At 38.5% G+C, this 20,719-nt stretch overlaps 1 protein-coding gene across 1 annotated transcript in view; it reads right to left on the bottom strand.

Moving 5' to 3' along the window:
* The window catches only part of LOC128601554 (MAM domain-containing glycosylphosphatidylinositol anchor protein 2-like), a 202,683-nt gene that overhangs the window by 104,043 nt on the left and 77,921 nt on the right, over positions 1-20,719 (bottom strand). The window contains exon 3 of the mRNA XM_053614848.1: positions 8,290-8,464. Within this exon, the coding sequence (XP_053470823.1) occupies positions 8,290-8,464 (175 nt within the window). The remainder of the gene's footprint in view (positions 1-8,289; positions 8,465-20,719) is intronic.

Here is a 20,719-nt window from a genome sequence, read left to right as displayed (position 1 = left end):
ATGAACTTCCTGAACTTCCTATTTGTGGACACTCTTCTTTGTAAAATATTTAAAAATGAAGTGGAAAAAAAAACACAAAGAAACAAACACACAAACAAATAAATACAGGCTTATATTATATGATTAGCTACAGAAGCTAATCATACTGTTAGCAGTGCTTTAAGTAGGCAGCTACAATTTCAGGATAGTGATATCTGCTACTAAGAAGTTGGCATTATTCCACAATGTTGGGTATTTATTATTTACTAGGTTGCTATGAATAACTTGCTTCAAAATTCAGTTGCCCAACAGGCATTTAAGGTGTATATTTTTCTAAAACCTAAACACCGAACACTAAATAAACTGATTTCATTCGTATACCGTTACTCACAATTTTGTAGATCATTGGTTTTAAACTAAATTAACCCCACAGATATATCCAGATCCTGGCCCGTAGCTCCATGTGTATATGAGCAAGGAGTGCTGCGATGACCTGATCAAACTCTGGAACACATTAGAAAAACAATTAGAGACTCAGGAATACACAGTGCTCCAGGCCTGCTGGGCTCTGCCTCCGACACGTGTGTTTCCGCTTGCTATCTTAGAATTGCTGGTTAGGTCCTTGCGGACTTGGGGTGTGCTTTTGCATAAAGCCAGCTCTGACTCATATCACATGAGTTAGCTCACCCTAATTAAACACTTCTAGAACCTCTTAAGGATGAGACAAAACTGTATATAAATGCTGTAAATTGTTATGATGAATAGGAGAATAAACCGGCATATATATATATATATATATATATATATATATATATATATATAGAAAGCAAGGTTAAACCATGCCAGGGAATGTAACTCTATCCAGGAATTGTATAAATTTTTCACATTTTGAAACTATGAATAATCCAAAAACTATAAAAGTTAGAACAGCGGGGACTCAAAAACAACATGCTATCCATTTATATATCAGGATTTGGTAGAAGGAGGCAGTGCAAGTGCAGATAAAGTTTGTTTACAGTGAAATAGAGGAAACAGGAATGATAAATAACATGGCTAGACAACAACGTGAACATGGTATACATACAGTTGACAACAACTAAAGGTCAACCAGTGCTATACAAGTGCTATACAATACGTGACTTAAATACCCATGATAATTAGATAACAACATGATTCAGGTGCTCCTGGTCATGTGACATGGTGCGTGCAGTAAGCATGTGATGTGCAATGCCTTATGGGTGCTGTAGTCCAGCGCTGTATTGGCACTACCTTGAGATTACATTCACACTGTCATACTGACAAAGACTAAAGGCATTAAGCATTAAAGCATTTTAATTAAAGCAGACTACAATGAACAATTATATATATATATATATATATATATATATATATATATATATATATATATATATATATATATATACATATAACAAAAAACAGCTACACTATGTCAATGGGAAAGAGAAAAAAAAACGCCTAAAAAGTGGTAACACACGCACACACACACACACACACACAAAAGCATACCACCAGTTTTCACTTCATATGTGTGGCAGTCTGGGTAAACTCTTCACATGTTGAAATTTTGACATTATGTAATCGGGGCGAATTTAGTGATTTCGGGGGCCGTAGGCAAAATATAGGAATGGGACCCTCATAAAGTTACAGCATATTTATATCACATTTAAAGGTTGAGAACATTTAAAGACACAGTTCCAGCTCCACTGGAAGATACCAACAAACTGATCATCTAAAAGCACAGGTATTCATTGATTTTATTTGCATTTCATTTCATAATCAGTAAATAATCCTTTATTCATAATCTACAGACGGATAGACTATTGAGAAGTCCCGTCCATCCAGCAGTCATTCCATGTTTAGTAATATAAATCATTTTATTGTTAAAAAAATAATTTAAAAAAAAGCAACTAATCTCTATTGATTATTAGATTTCAGCAGGTTTACATAATAAACTAGATGGATAGTCTGTATTATCTCATTTGGAATGATCTGAATGTGATTGTTATATTATCCTGAGATCAGCTGTCATTTATGGGTTAACACCATTAGTGACAGATTATCAAAGATTATGAGTTTACAGTGGAAACCAAGTAATCAGTTTCATACCCATCATCCATCCACCCATCACTCATCACCCATCTAGTCTTATTTCCAGAGGAACATGTCAGTCCTCTGTCTATTAAAATGACACTAGGGAAAGACTGTGGATGAATAAAAGTTGTCAGTCCAGTGCCTGTCACTCTTGACTCGACTGATCACTGTCCTATATTACATTGATGCTTAAATGAAGTCTATGATTTTGAATGGCATGTAAAAATAGCTTTGAGCTAGCTAGTCTGTGAGGAAGTGCACCGAGGAGGCTGAGGAGAATGGTCTGGAGTATACAGACTGGGATATATGCTCTGTGCATCATATGGAGAGGAATACTGACTATAGGACTCAGCCGGTGCATTATAGACTATAGACTCCCACAAAGTGTGCTGTTTTCTCTAAAACAAACCATGGATCAGAAAGGATCTGAAAAACCTGTTGAACCAAAAGAAGGAGGGTCTCTCAGGCGAGCATATAAAGAGAAGATTAAAAAGGTACAGTCTAAACAGGTTAGGAGGCAACTCTATGAGAGTAAAGATAGATACACGTACCGGGACAACCTGGAATTCAGAAAGTGCCTCAGCTCTGATAGACGTCTTGTAAGGTCTACAGACCAGGTGCACTTCCATTAAGAAGACCTTTGAGAGGTTGGTCCTCAAGCAGCTCTGCTTAGTAGGTACACATAGGTATGGGGGGTGCTCTGATCTACATGCTCCACAGATCTACATGCTCATGTACTGTGTTTTCTTCAGTGTTCTGTGAACTCTCATGATTCACCAGCATGACTGCTAAACAAATTCCGTGCAATGATTGTTGATGCCCCAAGAGTATTTTGGATCATAGACTACCTGCCCAGCAGGCCACAGTTTGTCAGACTCCAGAATTGTGTGTTGGGAGTGGTAGTGAACGGTCCAGGGGCAAGCGCCTGGAAGGTCTGTAACTTCTCCAGACTGAGTGCTAACTCATTGAAGGCAGTGGCGGAGAAGAGAAGCACTATTATGGATCTTTTCTGCTCATTGCTGCCAGGTTCCACAATGTATTTTCTAGTGTGCCATCCTGCTTCGGAATGGATAATCAGAAAGAATATCTCCATAAAAAAATGATCCATTTGAACATGTTGTGATCTTCTCTTCGGCATTGTGTATATGTAAATATGTGTAGCATATGAATCGAGTCATGTCCATACTGTGTATTTTATGTTCTGTGTTCTTTTGTCACCATCCATCCATCCCTCCATCCATCCATCCCCCCATCTCTATCTAGTTCACGGTTAGTGAAAACAGTGTTTTTCTCATGTAGAGGTATGGTATGGGTTTTTCAACTGTGTCTAGGCGCTGATTACTTTTCTATAACAGTATGCCTCTAACGGACAGCCGAAAGAAATTTCACAGGCAGATATTAATGTCCTCGCTCAAACACTGTTTCCATAGCAACAACTAACTCAAAGGACTTGCATGGTGTACACTTCCATAATTTAATTCGAACAAAAACGTATACTTGTGAAAGTGCAACTTAATAAAGCAAAACATACGAAGCGTCCACAACAACGCTTTGAGGTCAAATCCATGGCCACAGCATGTAACACTAACCAGCATCAAACCTGCTGACTTTAAAAATTTTCCGTTTTATCAGCTAGTGCAATATTTATATTCATACCATAAGTTATGCTTTCAGAAAGGATTGAAATGTAAACTCATTTGAATGTCTTCTAAGGCTTCAAATACGCATCAAATTGTCCAATTGTCTCTCCTCTGCAGCTTAAGTGCTCTGCAAGAATATGGAGGAGCCTAAAGTGCACCCTTGTAGACGGTCAATTAAAATAACACTAGAGAAAGACTGAATGAATGAATGAATGAATGATGAAGTTGCCTCAAATTCTACCTCTCTTCATGACCTCAAAAGATTAATCCATACACAAATGTACAATAAACGTTGTGCAGCCATTCCTTGATCCACCACTTTACTTTCTAAAGTTTTTGTTTCATTATTATTTATGCTTAACAATAAACCAGGTGATATGTTAAAACAATGGCCTCCATTTTTAATCGGACAGATTGAGTTGCTGCTGTGTCTACAATGGTGCTGTTAGTTTCTCTTCGTTGTGCAGGTTTAATGATGGAACATGTAGCAGGGAAACCATTAAGTTCCAAAGATGTTGCTTTCACTAGCGACTTCACTTCAATTCCACTTTCACTACACTACTCCACTTCAGTGAATTCACTGGCCCGGTCAAGGAGGAGAGGAGAAATTACCTAGACAAATGCTGTTTACATAAATAACCATTCTGTGAAAATGTCCTACAGTGCAATAGCACACTGCTTATCTACAAACAGACAGAAGCTGTTTATCTCAAATCTTAGAAAAGACTTAAAGACACTTAATGTGTTGTGGTATAAAACATTTTTTTTTAAAAGTGCTCAAGATGGTCTGAAAGTGTATCAGTAAGAGAGTGGGCAATATCAGCACTACTGAGCCACTGAGAAGAGCAATTCTCATTAATTACTGAGGATTCAGAGATTTTTTTTGCTCTCACCAGGGCAGCTCTGGGCTCAGAGGCCACTTGGGCAAAGTATCCAGGGAAATTACCTCAAAAATTCACTCTGTTGCCCAATCCATATCCCACCACCAAGCCGCTACAGCAGATCGGGTAGAGCTGGATCAGCAGCGTGCCGATTACTCCCGGTGGCTTTGCCTGACTGGCTTCAAGGAGCTTCAGTCATAATGCTCATGTTTATCTTGTTCTCTAAGATCTGTGAGAAAGGCCCAAGGGCTGGTTTCAGTTGGGGTACGAATTCTACTTAGGATGACTTCTTTGTCCACTTATTCCATAGAAATCACACACATAAATCCTTTTGGAACAGAGGAAGTTGAACAATCGTGCAATTTAAGCAGGAGAAAAAGAACACTAAGCGGGAGATGGAATCTTCAAAAGGATTTCCATACTGTTTTTTTTTTTTTTTGCTCTGACGGCTGCCTCCAATAGTGCATCTGCACCTAATCTGGTCTCTCACTATCAGTCTATCTAGAAACGCTTTAACCTAATGGAATTGTCCATCCCGGCACTGGCAGGTTGCACTCGCATTTCAGGCACACACACAAAGACAGTAAGAGTGCCACTGCAACGAAGAGTAGGTTCAGCAACGTTAATGTTACCGAGCCGTAAATGTTATGTGGTCCAGTATACAAAGTAGCAATTACCGTGCTAATTAGCAATCAAGGCTTTGCAGCACTAAAGTGCTAAAAATATTGGGAACTAGCAAAGGCCCATCAATTATCTTCACCATTGGGTGACTGATTCAATATATTTCTGGGGGAGGAAGCTGCATTTCTGCAAGATGTTCACATAACTAATGAAAAATACATTGTGTACAACACCAAGGCCAAAGGCAAGGATATGCGGTATGTTTTAAACAACAACTGCTATCTATTATTAATCTTCAAACTCCACAATTGCTGCTTCCCAAGCATCTAAACTAAGCGATATTAGGAGATGGATCACTTTGTGATTGAAATTCTGCTCTCTCAAAACTGTTAATTTTACAGAACGGATAATAGGGTCCAAACAGAAGATGTAATTTTGGCTCAAGGACTGACTTCTAAACAGATCCCCATTGTTGAAACCATTCTGAGGAAAAGGCAAATAATCCAAACTGTAATGATATTTTTTTCCAGCCCCGATTCCAACAAGTTTATTCTGACCTACTGCAGAGCACATTTTCAATATCGCGTTTCACAAATGACTCGCTAAGATAGAAAGTACAGCGCACCTATATTAGTTTGTCTGTTTGTCTGTTAATTTACATTCACGTCTTGTTTCTTCCTATTCTAAGAAAAAGATATTACATACAGCAATAAAACGTTAACTTTTCTAGTTTGACTTAAACAAACAAGAGGCAGCTGTTCCCCCACGTGCCTGCTGGTCACTGTAAAACCGTTCATCTACCATTATAGTATTAGGGCAAAAAAGAAGAAAAAAAGAAGCTCTTGTTGCACAATTATGCAGTGCATTCAGATGTTAAAACATTGGTCGGTCTAAATATGAATAGGTTATTCGACGATTCGATGAACACCTGACCATCACACCCATATGCGGTTCTTCCACAAACTGTTGCCAAAAAATTAGACACACCATTGTGTAGGATGTCTTTGTATGATGTAGCGTCACAATTTCCAGCAAACCTGTTCCAGCATGACAAAGCCCCTCTGCTTCACAAAGCCCTGACCTCAACCTCACTGAATACTTTTGGGATAAAGCGGAACGTCAAATGCGAATCAGGCCTCCTCGCCTGATAGCAATGCCTGACCTCACTAATGCTCTTGCAGGCATACAGTGTATTAAAACTGTTCAATCTGTAGCTTGCAGAATAATGAAGCTAACTACTAGTTACGAAATCAAAATTACAGGCACAATTTAAACAGCGTACCTGTAGTAGTGCAGTATATCGGGTGTATACGGTATTTTTGACACATGTTTTAATGCCTCCGCTCTTGGTTGTGCATCTTAGCATCAATTTCTACATCGAATTAAGTCACCAGTTTCATTATACAACTATAAGCCAGCTTAAGAGTTAGCAAGTTACAAGTAAAGTAAATAATTAACATTACATCTATAAAATGTCTATGTTTTTCATCTATCTCTAGAGTCATCAGTGATAATGTACTTCTTCTGAAATTACAGGAACAACTACAGACCACTTCTATGAAAAAAAAATGGTGAATTGGAAAATCAAGTGCCATGGAAAGGGAAAAGAGTCTGTTGAATTGCATCAGAACCAAGAAACATGATAGTTTGATTGCACTCAGTTTTCAAGCACTGAATCGGAGGTGATGTATTTAGGATCCTGATATTCATCCACAGAAAAGCTACGTCACCGGTTCTTTATGTTTGGCTTTCAGAGAATTATTACAGTGCATGCCCACATTCCAGACATCCACCAAGGCTTGAATCCAAAATAATTATTCATGAAGATTTTTTTTAATGGTAATTGCTGTGACATATTCAATAATGAAAGAAAGTGTCATACAGCATGAATGGTTTTGAGTGGAGATTTCACAATGCACAATGATAATAGGGGGCTTTCAATATAAGTGAAATGCAGTGTCTTTCATCGGAAATCTTTCATTGTCAAATCTGAAGCTTACATCAGAACATATATATATATATATATATAAAATTAAGAAGGCAAAAACTGAAACAGATAAGAAAGGGACCTCTTTAATGTACCACTGAAGAATTTGAGCAATCCTATCAGAGCTGGCAGACTGGAGAAGAATAAGTGTCTGCACATGAGTGGAACATCATACTAAGTATAAATAGATTAATAAAACCCTGATTTCAGTAACATATGATTTACTTCATTTTCCTACTCATCAAACCATTCAGTAAGCCCTCATGCCCTGTGGATGGGGGTGGGGCCATCCTGCAAGAGACCACTCCCATCGGTGTAGAAACGTTTCATCATAGGTGTTCAATCAGAAGAACTCTCTCGCTAAGTCAACTCAAGCCACGGCAGCGAAAACACAATTTTCCCCTTTTACTATATAAGCTGTACATATCATATTTATACATATTATCCACATCTTTCATTTTAAATATGACGTGTTACGATATCATTACTTTTACCACTTTGTTATCTACATAACACATTTGCATGAATACTGTTCCCAAGTATTTCTGGTGGAATGCCTAAAACCTCATCTATGTGAGAATTAAGCGTAAATAATAATGAAACAAAAACACTTACAGAGACTGTTGGTACTACACTACAGTACACTGCAGTCTTGCACTAGTTTAGGATAGGCTTTAAATAAAGTGTACATCTGCAAAGGGTTTTAAACAGTCTATTGATGACATCACTTTCACTGTTGGTACTGATACAGCTAATAAATTAATCAATATGTAATCCAGAGGCAAATTTTGAGATGTCAGGAAGTAACTAAGGGCAAAGCCTTTGAGGCACTGCAAAGTGTAACCTGAAGCAGTCGATCAGTAATCAATGCTAGAAATAATGCATGGCTAATAAATATATATTAGAGCTGCTTCCGTCGATACAGCTAAGCCCTGTTAAGTGCTTTCTTATATAACTGAAATCCTATATATATATATATATATATATATATGTGTGTGTGTGTGTGTGTGTGTGTGTGTGTGCGCACAATATACTGAATTTGCAGTCATCAACTGTGAGGAATACTCACAGTAGACATCCACTCTGATAGACTTAATTGCTGGCGAGCCGAGGCCATTTTCAGCCTTGCAGTAATAGCGTCCACCTTGGTGCCGCTGGATCTTCGCGATGTGAAGTGTCTCATTAAAGACACTTGAATCCTGAAAACGGTCTGACACGCTGCCTGCTGTCTTAGTCCATCGAATCTACAAGAAAAAAAACAAAAAAAAACAAAACAGAAATGTAATAAAGTAAATCAGACACAGTGAAATCACTTTTTTTTTTTTTTTTTGCAGAGACTCTTTTTAAAAATGCTTGGGAGTAACAAGGATTCGTTTACAGTTAAGAGGGTTTTGTGTGGATTCATCAGGTTTTCATAAAAAAAAAATGTAACTCCTTTTTTTAAAAAAAAATGTGACAGGGTCACAGAGTAAAATGGTAAACTGTCCTGTTCTTAATAATTTCAATACCAATAAATGTTAATCTTACTGGATATTTTATAGATCCCACTGCTAGAAGATTACTTATAGCAATGGGAACCATAAAAAGACAATTAGTTTTCTTTTCTTTTTTTTTTTTCTTAAAAAAATTGTCACTTGTGCTTAGTTTTCATTTTAGGTAAGTCATGTTTTAGGAATTCTCAACAACAACAAATGTATTTAAACATATAAAAGCACTACAATATTTTATGAATTACAAATCTTCTGAGGTTACCGCTTATAAGGCAAACAGCCTCCACGCGCAACTTATCAGTCATTAGGTAAGAAATAACACACGATGGGCTATGCTGTTATGGCAAAATAATCCATGCCAGTCTTAGCTTGGTATAAACTTCTACACTGCGATTCACTACAAGCGTCACTGGTGTGTCTTCTGTGGTCCAAAACCTTTGTGTCAGCACACTAACGTCTCAACAAGCATTGTGAACTGAATTTATTTTGACAGGAATGTTAGCAGCAGTTCAAGAATATGTCTTTCATATGCCAGCTAAAGAAACTGTTTACAAACGATAATGTCTGATCTACTCAGTTTATATACTTAGTTATGTTCAGTAAGATTCATATGTCAGAAGACATGCCAATATCGTTGACTAATTTGTCCATCATTTATATATATATATATATATATATATATATATATATATATATTAATTGTTTTCTTGGTTTGTTAAACATAATATTGCTCTTCTTTACCTCCATCTTGACATCAATAAGCTTTGTGTAGTAACAGCCAATCTACATAACATTTTGTATGTTTTCCCCATGACTTATCCATCTTTAGTGTTTATTAGAATTGCAGTGAAAGGAGGGATATTTAGCTAGAGCAAGCTTTTGATTGCTGTGGGTGAATGAACTGCCAAAAACTAGTTGTCTTGCTTAATGATGAACTATTGTTTGGTACATACATCAGTATTCGCCCATCATCTTTGCTAGTGATACGATGATTTAAGCATGTTTCAAATAGGACAATTCCATGTGCTTTGTTTTAATAATGTTTGCACACATGTTTATTTGTTTTGTTCTGTCTCCGCCACTGTCATATCATTGGTCATCGCCTGGAATCATGATGATGACTGTTGGATTTCTCCTAATAAACTCATTTTATATGATACTCCTCCATCCTACCCCATATAAGCACATTTAAAAGGGGTCAGGCCATACATTACTGGCTAATTGGCTAAGCACAGCAGTCATATGGCTTGCTTCCAGCCTCTAATTAATAGTTAAAGGCATACACATACATCTAGCCAACTTCTGCACCAGTTGTTTTGCACCAGTGGTTTCAACAGTGTCACAAACAGTGCCACAAAGCACAATGGATGTCCTTAATATTCCACTTTTATAGCTTTGGACAAATGTTTATTCTGATTGTGGTCATTTGTGTGTTGTGTGGCTAAACAATGCCCCGTGGAAATTTTTACCACATTTTACCCACTAAAATGTTAAATGGTCTGCACTTATATAGCGCATTTTTCCAAAGCGCTTTACACTGTGTCTCATTCAGCCATTCACACACACACACATCAATGGTAGCAGAGCTGCTATGCAAGGCGCTAATTTGCCATCGGGAACAACTTGGGGTTCAGTGTCTCGCCCAAGGACACTTCGGTATGTAGAGTCACGTGGGCCAGGAATCGAACCACCGACCCTACGATTAGTGGACAACCGGCTCTACCACCTCAACCACAGCCGCAAAGGTTCTTAAATCTGTTTCACTGTTGCATTGTCAGGCACTGTGTACATATAAATGGTCATACAGTCCTTGGTTATGTTTCTCTTCCTGTCTCTGGCTTGCTTTTTCCTTTTCTTTCTTTCTTGCTTAGGTCAGTGATTTGCAAAGTGCACCAACCCCTAACCATAACCTTAACCTTACACTATTCATACATGCTGATTTATGCATTTTGCATACACTTTCATCTGTGAAACTCTCTTCGCCCACCAGAAGGAATGTATTTCATTATGCATTTCGTTACTATGCACATCATACATCTTCTATATGTAATCAGAGGAGAGCAAAATTAAGAGAGCGAGAACAAACCGATTGAGAGTCACTAATATCATACTACGGGAGGAAAAAGCATTCACCGGTGTTTCAGCATTTTTCCTTGTTGAATGGGTAAAGCATGTGTTTGTTCTATAAATTGGTCTGAAGCTAGCAAATGATAGTCATCCAATTTACCCATCTTGTGGAACGATAATCGAGTGAGGTTGTTTTAGCTAGAGAACTCACGGCAGCTGGCTACTGAGTATCATGAGCTGTTGGTATGTTTCTCTGCATTTCTGTATTTTAAACTGAGTTATATCAAACTACAGTGAGTCATACTGTTCCGTGTGTTGACTAGCGTGCTAACCCAGACTGGAGAGCAAAATACACAGACTATAAAATACACAGAGAACACACACACGCACAAAAAAAATACACACATAAGAAGCAACCAGACCTAATAGTTGTCTCCTCTGCGCTGTCTTTTAGCTAAATAGTAACAGTTACCCGGCTAGTTCATGTCTATGAATCAAATATATATGTAGCCATCTCTGATGCAGACAGATGCAAGCTTAAACAGCAGACTGCTGTGAGATTAAGCTGCATTGTGACCATTGCTAAAAGCCCTATACAAATCAAATTCAATTGAACTGAATTACAGTGGTTAATGTAATGATGTATGCACTACATAGTTTGTCAGTATACTAATAGTGTCATTATTTAGTGTGCACTGTGTGAAGTGGGGTGCAGCCCTGAATTCTCTGTGAATGGCACTCACAGCTGTGAGATTAATCTATGCATAACCCACATTATGAAAATGTTCTTCCTGAAGTAGCTTTTGTTATATATATATATATATATGATGTAGTCAGATGTGCAGAATTACAGTGACTGTACTTAATAATGTTACAATATGCTGTTTGACTGCCCACGTCTCTTTTCAAACGCATTCCACCTAAGATTTGAAGAATTACTGCAGCTGCCCTTCATGAACAGAGAGGAGCATGGGTAGAAAAGCAGAGGTCTGAAAGAAAGGGTCTGGGGGAAAGACTAACAAGTGGAGGGAGGGCCTGCATGCTCCCTGGCCAATAAGAGCTTTCACATCTACAGACACTTTGGAGTCCGCCCAAGTCATTAGTCCCATCTCTCCACTTAATAAATGCATGCACTGCTCAGCAACGGCTCTGGATTTGACTGTTTTTTTTATACTGGAGCAAGCTTGCAGCATCATGATGCAGTGTGCTCAAAAGTCAGCGTAGTGATCATAAATACGCAAGAAAAAAAGCCAAATTGAGTCAAAACCATACTAATGTCCAACTGGTCTCAGTGGCAGCATGCATGCATGTGTTTCTGTCCATCTGCTTCAAGTCACACTTGTGCATCTGATTCGCTACAGGGAAATGACAGCCTCATGAAATCTGCTCACCTCCATCAAAGAGTAAGGCTGTGATACCATTTTAGTGCTGCAGTCTGTCCAAACCACTCTGATTGCCTGGAAATGTGGTATATCATGGGATGAGGTTAGCAGCCCATGAAATGGAAATTGCATTATGTTTGATGTGATTATTACATTCTCATATATCCAGTAATACCAAATTAGATAGACATATCACCTTGAATGAAAGCAGGGAAAAAAAAGGAGACTGCAGATTATTTTTTTTTTCCCCCTCAAGTCGAGGATATTCTGCTCACAAACGTGTGAATCTTTCAGAATTTTAAAGCAACAATTTCACGTCTCAGTGTAAAGGCCTGTAAAGCTGTAAGGCTGGGAAAATGCCAAATTATTCTCCTGACTCACTTTCTTAATAGACATTCATGAACCCTGGTGTCTTATTTTGATTGAAAAAACTATAAACGACTAATAAGCTATAAACTGAGATGAAACATGGCTCATATCACTGCTTCTTCACATTGTAATCTCCAAAGCACTAAGAAATGATGGATCGTCTGTGCTGCAAATTGCTGAACACCCATTACATTTGACTTGTGTTTACCAACACAGTGTTGTGGGTGGAGAAAGACCTTGACTTTCATTTTTTCCCCACGTTTTTTATTTCCAGAATACACTAAGACACAGCTCAGCAGGTGATCGATTTCCAGCCATACGGGAGTCAATTACTGTACATTTGAGCCTTATAACATGGATACTCCACTATGGAGAACACTATTTCTGTGAATTTGCAGCCTAAATAAATTATGAGATGGAAAGTTTATTGACTCATTTTTATTTATTTATTTTTATTTATTTTTTGCTGTTTGACTGAACCGTAACCCATCTCCATGCAAACAAAACAATTCTGCTATAATGATATTTATATTCCATTAATTTCCTCTTCCTTTGTGTAAAGTGAGGTCAAAAAAATGGTCTGGCATTAGGTCAATTCTAATGCATTGTAATTAGTACATAGATATGTACATAGCTGCATCAATTATATACAAGGCATGGAAAGTAAAAAAAAAAAAAAAAAGTACCAGAGTACATGCTTCTTTTCTTAGTATAATTAAATCATTGTATTTTCAATACTTGAGTTTTTATTTCAACTAAAACACACCATGTGCACATTTTAAATCATTCAATTTCGAGACCCAATCATAATTCAGTTTCCAAACGGTCTATGCTTCACGTGCCAAATGCTTTAATTAGCAGCAGCAATGTCTGAGACAGTGGAGATACATGAGCATCATTGTCCCAATTTATCAGGCATCTTCAGTTTTAAATGATTTTAAAGAAAACAACATGCTAATGATCTGCAAACTAATCAAGCCAAAACCAGTGGGGCTATCAGCATTTCACCGCTCAACATCCAACCTGTGGAAACATATACCGGTACGCCATTAGCTAGCTGACTGAGCTAAACTAGCTAGCCAGATCTTTATAACACTTTACAATATGCAAGCCTTGTCTTAAACTTAAGATGTCATTGGATGGTAGTGATTAAGTTCTGTTATAGCCTATAGGCAACATTCGGGATAACACGTAGGCGGCATCTTTGCTACATAACTCATTATGAGGCTATAAAACATGTATGATTTACTATGAGCTAGCTAGCTAACAAACCTAACAAGCTGCTAAAACTGTAACAGCCTTTGGCTAAACTAGCTATCCAGCTAACATGACTTTTTCTTTTATATATACTTTATATATACTCTTGATAGTTGAGATGGTGTTCATGTCAGCATAGCTCACCCGGTTAAAAATGCATTTCTGACAGTCAGACACAAGTCACGTCCCAGACAGACATGAGTCAGTAAGATGAATCAATTGGTTCTAATTTAATCACTCGTAAACATCACTTCACTTGTAAACAACACTTCCTACACACCGCTAACTATGGAAATGCAATGTCAGTCGAGTTTGGGATGTTATTCGTGTAAAATGCCTTAAAACCAATTTGAGCGACTTACAGAAGTGCCTTGAAGTCTCTGTCAATAAATACATCCTGATACTGGTTCACTAAGTCACGGACTAAGAATACCATCGGTCTTGAAACTCTGTTAGGAGGTAATATAGCAAGAAAAACACACGGACAGCACAACAGTTTGAACCACAGTATACAGATGTCTTATAAATAGCATCTGCAAATAAAGTTTTAACAATTAGTTTCACTTTTGAGACATTCAAAAATCCATTATAATCTTAAAATTATAAAACCATTATGGCTCTTAACCACAAAAAACCATTATGGCTCTTATCACCTTACAGACCTGCCTGATTCATCCTGATGCTCGTGGTGCTTACAGCACTCGTGACTCACTTCTGCCCGCTGTGGACGGTCCCACATGAATACTATATTTACAGTTTTCAAAAGCAGTTTAAGTCTCACCCTTGCTTCAGTGTATGATCTCACCTGGATACTGTAGACTTAACTGCACTATAATCATAAAGGCTTTCCTGTACTTATACCATTACTCATGTACACTAAGTTGACTTAAGTGTGCATAGTGAGGATTTAATTCTGAAATGGACCGAAGCTGGTATTCAGACCTCAGACATACATTCCCCTGTAAAACTATTGGAACGGCCAGGCCAATGAATTCTTTTTGCTGTAGACTGAAGACATTTGGGTGTGAGATCAAAAGATGAAAATGAGAAGAGAGTTTAGAATTTCAGCTTTTATTTCCTATGTATTTATATGCAGATGTGTTAAACAACATAGAACATAGCACATTTTGTATCAGACCACCCAATTTGTACGTGAGCAGAATACTGGAACATGTGACTGACTGGGTGTTTCTTGTTACCAAAGGTGTGTCCTGTTATATCGATTGTTTAAACAATAAAGAGCTATGAACATCTACTCTTGGTTTTAGCCTTCAGTTTCACCTGCATTTGTTGTTAAAAAGGATAGGCCAACATGAAGATCAGAGAGATGTCTATGGGAGAAAAGCAAGCCATTTTAAAGCTGAGAAAAGAGGGAATATCAGTAAGAGTCATCGTACAAGCATTAGGAATAGCCAATACAACATTGTACTGTCCATAAAAAGAAAGAAACCAATGGTGTACTGAACAACAGACACCGAATGGGTCAGCCAAGGAAAACAACGACAGCTGATGACAGAAACATTGTGAGAGATGCGGAAAACCCTGGAAAAGCAACACAAAAGAAGAAACAAACAGTTTGGTGATGTCAGTGGGTCACTGGCTTGATGCAGTTATTGCAAGCAAGGGATATGCAACCAAATATTAAAGTGTTTCATTTACTTCAAGACTTATCTGTTCCTATACTTTTGCTCACCTAAAAATTGGGTGATCGGATACAAAAGTTTCGATGTTTTATGTTGTTTAACACATCTAGATGTAAATACGAGGAAATAAATCCTACCCATCTTTTGATCTCAAACCCAAATGTCAAATGAATTGGCCTTGCCGTTCCAATTGTTTCAAAGGGGACTGTAACTAGAGCTATTTAAGGAGATCTGCAAGAATTATGCAAGCATGGCGGAGTTTGTAGAAAATAGGTGTGTCTCAGTCACCCGTAATTCTGACTTTGAACTTAAGCGTAGTTTTCTTGCGGGTTATCAATTGACAGTTTGTGTCATTTCATGACCTCAGTGTAGCATTCTGTGGCTTCATTTAAGTTGTAACTGTAGTAGCAGAATATCAAAGCTAAACTGCAAAATAATAGGATGTGCTGGATCAAGTGCTAGTTTATAAGCTGCAGAATAATGGAAGCCATATTGTTAAACTTCTTCTGCATCAAAAACTGACAATATACTAAACTCCTATTAGATGTTTATTTCAACGCTTGCCATTTTCTCACTCATACGTCATTATATTCTTTTCAGATTTTACATTTTAAGTTTTCTCTTGCTTAATATATCATATTACATTTAACACAATTTCCTTCTTCAGTCCACATTTTGCATCCCTCAATTTTTTTTAACTGACTTAAAATGTGTGTAATCAGACTCTATTGATATTAACACTTTCCTTGCAATGATATTGATGGAACTTTTCTATTAAAGTCACCAGTGTGCATACAGTATATATGTATATGAACATCCTGTCAACACACTTAGTACTACCTGATATCTGGTGTCACCGAGAAGCGGATGGGTTCCCTTTTGAGTCTGATTTCTCTCAAGGTTTTTTTTTTTTTCCCCCTTTATATTGTCTCTTTGTTTCCTTTGCCACTGTTGCTGCTGGCTTGCTCATTAGAGATCTAAATCTGCATTAGGGTTTCTGCAATGCTGCTTTGTGGCACTTTATTAAATTGAACTGAACTATCCAAGCCGGTTTAGCTCTCAGTAGAGGTGAAATACAGTATAATGCTAAGAACAAAGATCAACCACTGATCCTGTATCATCCACAGCCAGGGGAATCTGAGGGTTTGACAACAAAGATGAAAACGTTGTCAGTAGGACAGCTAATTGATATGCTGCGCGTGGCTACAGTGATGCTGCCTACACATGCCAAGACACGAACTGTGAGTAAATCTCTTCCACAATCCACTGAGATTACTCCTCACCAAAGGTCACACACTGCTTTTCTAACTACAGCACTGCCCCCCCCCCATCAAAGGTTGGTTTGGACAGTGTGATAAGTGAAGCCAGGAATACTACAGCAAACTCAAAATCTCCAATAAGAGCTAAAGTAAACAGAACAAGACAAAAAAAAAAAAACAGTCATTTATGTGCATTAACTGCTTTATGGTATTCAGGATCGATCCAGGGTTCACCCAGAGTCTATTCCTAGAAACAAGGATTCATCCATCCATCCATCTTCTATAAAGCTTATCCTTTTCAGGGTCACGAGGAAACCTGGAGCCTATCCCAGGGAGCATCGGGCACAAGGCGGGGTACACCCTGGACAGGGTGCCAATCCATCACAGGGCACAATCACATACACACTCACACACCCATTCATACACTACGGACACTTTGGACACGCCAATCAGCCTACCATGCATGTCTTTGGATTGGGGGAGGAAACCGGAGTACCCAGAGGAAACCCTCGCAGCACGATGAGAACATGCAAACTCCGCACACACAGGAACACGGTGGAAATCGAACCCCTGACCCTGTGAGGCAAACGCGCTAACCACTAAGCCACCGTGCGCCCAGAAACAGGGATATCAGGTCATAATATTAGGGGTTATATTAGGGCTAAAGCTAATATCTATTAATAGATTGAAACTTGAAAAAATGCATTATAAATCACAGGGTCTCATCAATGGCTTAATAATGATTACACACACTTAAATGCAAATTCAAGTCCATAACGCTAAATGCCAAACAGAAAAATTGTAATTGTAAAAAAAAAAAACCCAAAAACACTAATCTTACAGTTCTGTTATATGTTCTTTTGTGTAATTTGTATGTGGACAGCGTGTGCTTCGTTTATTTTTAGTCTGTCATTCTCAAGGGCATTTTGGGAGGGAAAAGGCCAGTCACTGCTGATGATATGTTACAGATGGGGTGAAAATGGGCTGAGAAATACTCTATCAGTCCACATAAAGATCAAATCTAAGGGGAGTTTCACTCAGTGTAATCACCTGATATGAGTGTTACTGATAGGCTGTGTAAATCTAGAAAGAAATCAGCCCCAGCCTCACGTCTTCATACCATTCTGTGCATTTTTTCTTACAACCACTGGTGGTGCTGTTGTGCTTTGTTACAAAACTCCTGCTTTAAAACATTGGTTAACAGCAAATAATCTGATATGAATGCCAAAAATGAAACCTTATATTCATGTCTTTTTTTAAACTTTGAAAGTTAGCCCATTTATACCAGCCATACCTGCCTGGAACACTGGGTGCAAAGCAAGAACACACTCTGTATGGAACTCTAATCCATCACATGGCATCAAACCAATTCTTTCGCATTAGGCGGCAATTCGCATATTGGTTGTTCTGGATTTTTTTTTGTAATATCAGAATATCCGAGAAAAACGCACACCAACATGCAGTGAACATGCAAAACTCAACACAGGCAGTAACCCAAGCTCAAGACTGAACCCCAAACCCTGGAGCTGTGAGGCACGCACCCTATCTGATACACCACTGCGCTTTTATCAAAAGGTTATGGTAGGGTTATTACCATTATAAACTAATGCTCTGTTTAGTTTTCTTTTTTTTTCCTCTAATAAAAAAGTCTTAATTTGACAATACTTTATCCTGTTCATTTCACAACTGTTTATAAAAAAATAACTGCAATTAACAGAGTCTATGAAAGCCAAATTGAAACTTGTTAAATAAAACAGAGACAAATTAAAAATAGAGACAAAAACAAGGCCAAAAACAGCATTTCTGGCCGAGCTGCAATTATCAGAGAATAAACAGTGACTCTCACACCATTGCCTGCTATTAGTGAGAACATGGCATGGGATTTCACACATTCTTGTCATCAAGAGCCTCAGCGTAACTTTGGCTGGCTGAATGTGTTTATAATGAGTGTTTGAAAAAGAGACCAGCTGAAAAATTCCAAAATGACTAGGACGGTCCGCAGAATGAAAGAGAAAGAAAGGAGTGTTCGATCACCGCATAGGCAGCTGCAGAGACTGACTCAACGGCTTTGTAGCCTTGTTTGCTCTTGAGCCAGCAGCACTGAGCTGTGTGAGCTCTACCCTCTGTGTCCACTAATTGCTGTCCGCTGACCCGCTGCTCTCCACTGCTTGAACCTGGCTGACAATTGAAACAGGGACGCAGGGTGTTTACCCAGAGTGCTGCAGTGTTGTTACACTATGCCCTCAAACATTCCAGATGAAGAGAGAGAGAGAGATGGAGAGAACACACAGATCCCTTATCCTGTGTCCTTTAGTCCTTATTATTTGAGTATAGATATGAGTACCAGGGCTGGCATACAAACTGTTCTGTACATGCTTCTTGAAATTGCTGTACTCATAGAAGACCAGGTCGATTAAATAATTTGGATGATTAATAGATTAAAATAGCTAAAAAAAAAAATCCGACGTCCCTCCAGAATTTCACGTATCGACATACAGTTGGTCTTCGTTATGGGACCGTATACAGTTTTGGGTGTTTTTATTCAAAATTTTTACGAACGCTTCAAGTGCGGTTAATTATTTGTCGTGCTGTACGTGCAAATCGATGACTGCTTGAAGCCGTGGGCTGCGTCCCAAACCGCGTACTTACCTTCTATATAGTAGCCAAGATGCATGTATATCGCCTACTATATAGTATGTAATTACGTGGTTTGGGACGCAGCCGTGCTCTCTTGTTTGCTGTAAAACGGTTGAGCGTTGCCGTGTGTGTACGTGTCCTGTCGCACAATGCGGTGAAAACTCCCACACGACGTTAATAGTGTGGTGTAAATGTCTGTAACGCACGTCGATAATGCGACTAAAACAAGAATACTCCACACGTCTTAATACCATTTGTGTTTACTTCGAGTAGGACTTTAGTCAGATTAAGGTCATCAATAATCTCTGTTTACATGCTAGTTTCTTAATCAGAGTATCGTCTTAATCGGGTTAATATCGGATTGTTGTTGTCCATGTAAACGTACTGAGTGTGAAATAAGCTGCTCCATTATGTTCCTAAAGGTTATACATTTTCTGCAGACTGACAGGAGACATGATCTAAGAAGTACGAGGATGTCACACAAGATACAGATGACAGTTAATGGTCAGAATTGTTTGAGAGATCCCACCTTCAAAAAAAAAAACCATGCCAGTAGGTGGATTAGTGACTATAAGTTGCCCCTAGGTGTGAACGACCGGGTGAATTTGTGTGTGCATGGAGCCCTGCAATGGACTAGTGCCCTGTGCAGGGTATATTCCCACCTCATGCACAGTGTTCCTGGGAGAGACTCTGGATCGACCATGACCCTGACCAGGGTATTAATGAAAATGAATTAATCATCTGTTCGTTCATGTACACAATGACTGTCTTCTATTGTTATTCGTGCAATAATCCTCAGCATTTCAGTCCAGCAATTAGTGTTTCAGGACATAAATAAAAAGACTACAGCATGTCAAAAGAAATAGTGTATTTAATACCAATTAAAGTGTAAAGATTGTAATGTTGTGTTCAAATGGTGTAAGCATTTCCTTTCTTGTTCCTTTCTTACACTCAAACAACAGAAGACCACATCGTGTTTCACTCCTGTCAGCCAAAAACAGAAATCTGTGGCTAGAGTGGGGACAGACTCACCGGACAGTTGAAAACTGGAAAAACATGGCCGAATCTTGATTTCTGCTACAAAATGCAGATGCTATGGTCAGAATTTGGCATCAACAGCATGATTCCACGGACCTAACCTGCCTTGTGTCAACGGTTCAGATAATGCACCATGTAACCAATCACAAACCTTCTCAAATTGAGTTTAGTGTACTTCCCCGTCACCAGATCTATATCCAATAGAGCACCTGCAGTAGAATGCAGAGATTCGCAGCATGAATGTGCAGCTGATAAATCTGCAGAGATGATATGATGCAATCATCACGACATGGACCAGGATCTCAAAGGAAAGTTTTCAACACCGTGTGGAATCCACGCCCCGAAGATTCGAGGCTG

This window comes from Ictalurus furcatus, chromosome 25, assembly GCF_023375685.1.
Source record: "Ictalurus furcatus strain D&B chromosome 25, Billie_1.0, whole genome shotgun sequence".
NCBI classification, from domain to species: Eukaryota; Metazoa; Chordata; class Actinopteri; order Siluriformes; family Ictaluridae; genus Ictalurus; species Ictalurus furcatus.
Note: the sequence above shows the minus strand (reverse complement) of the source record. Positions and strands in the feature narration are given on the sequence as shown.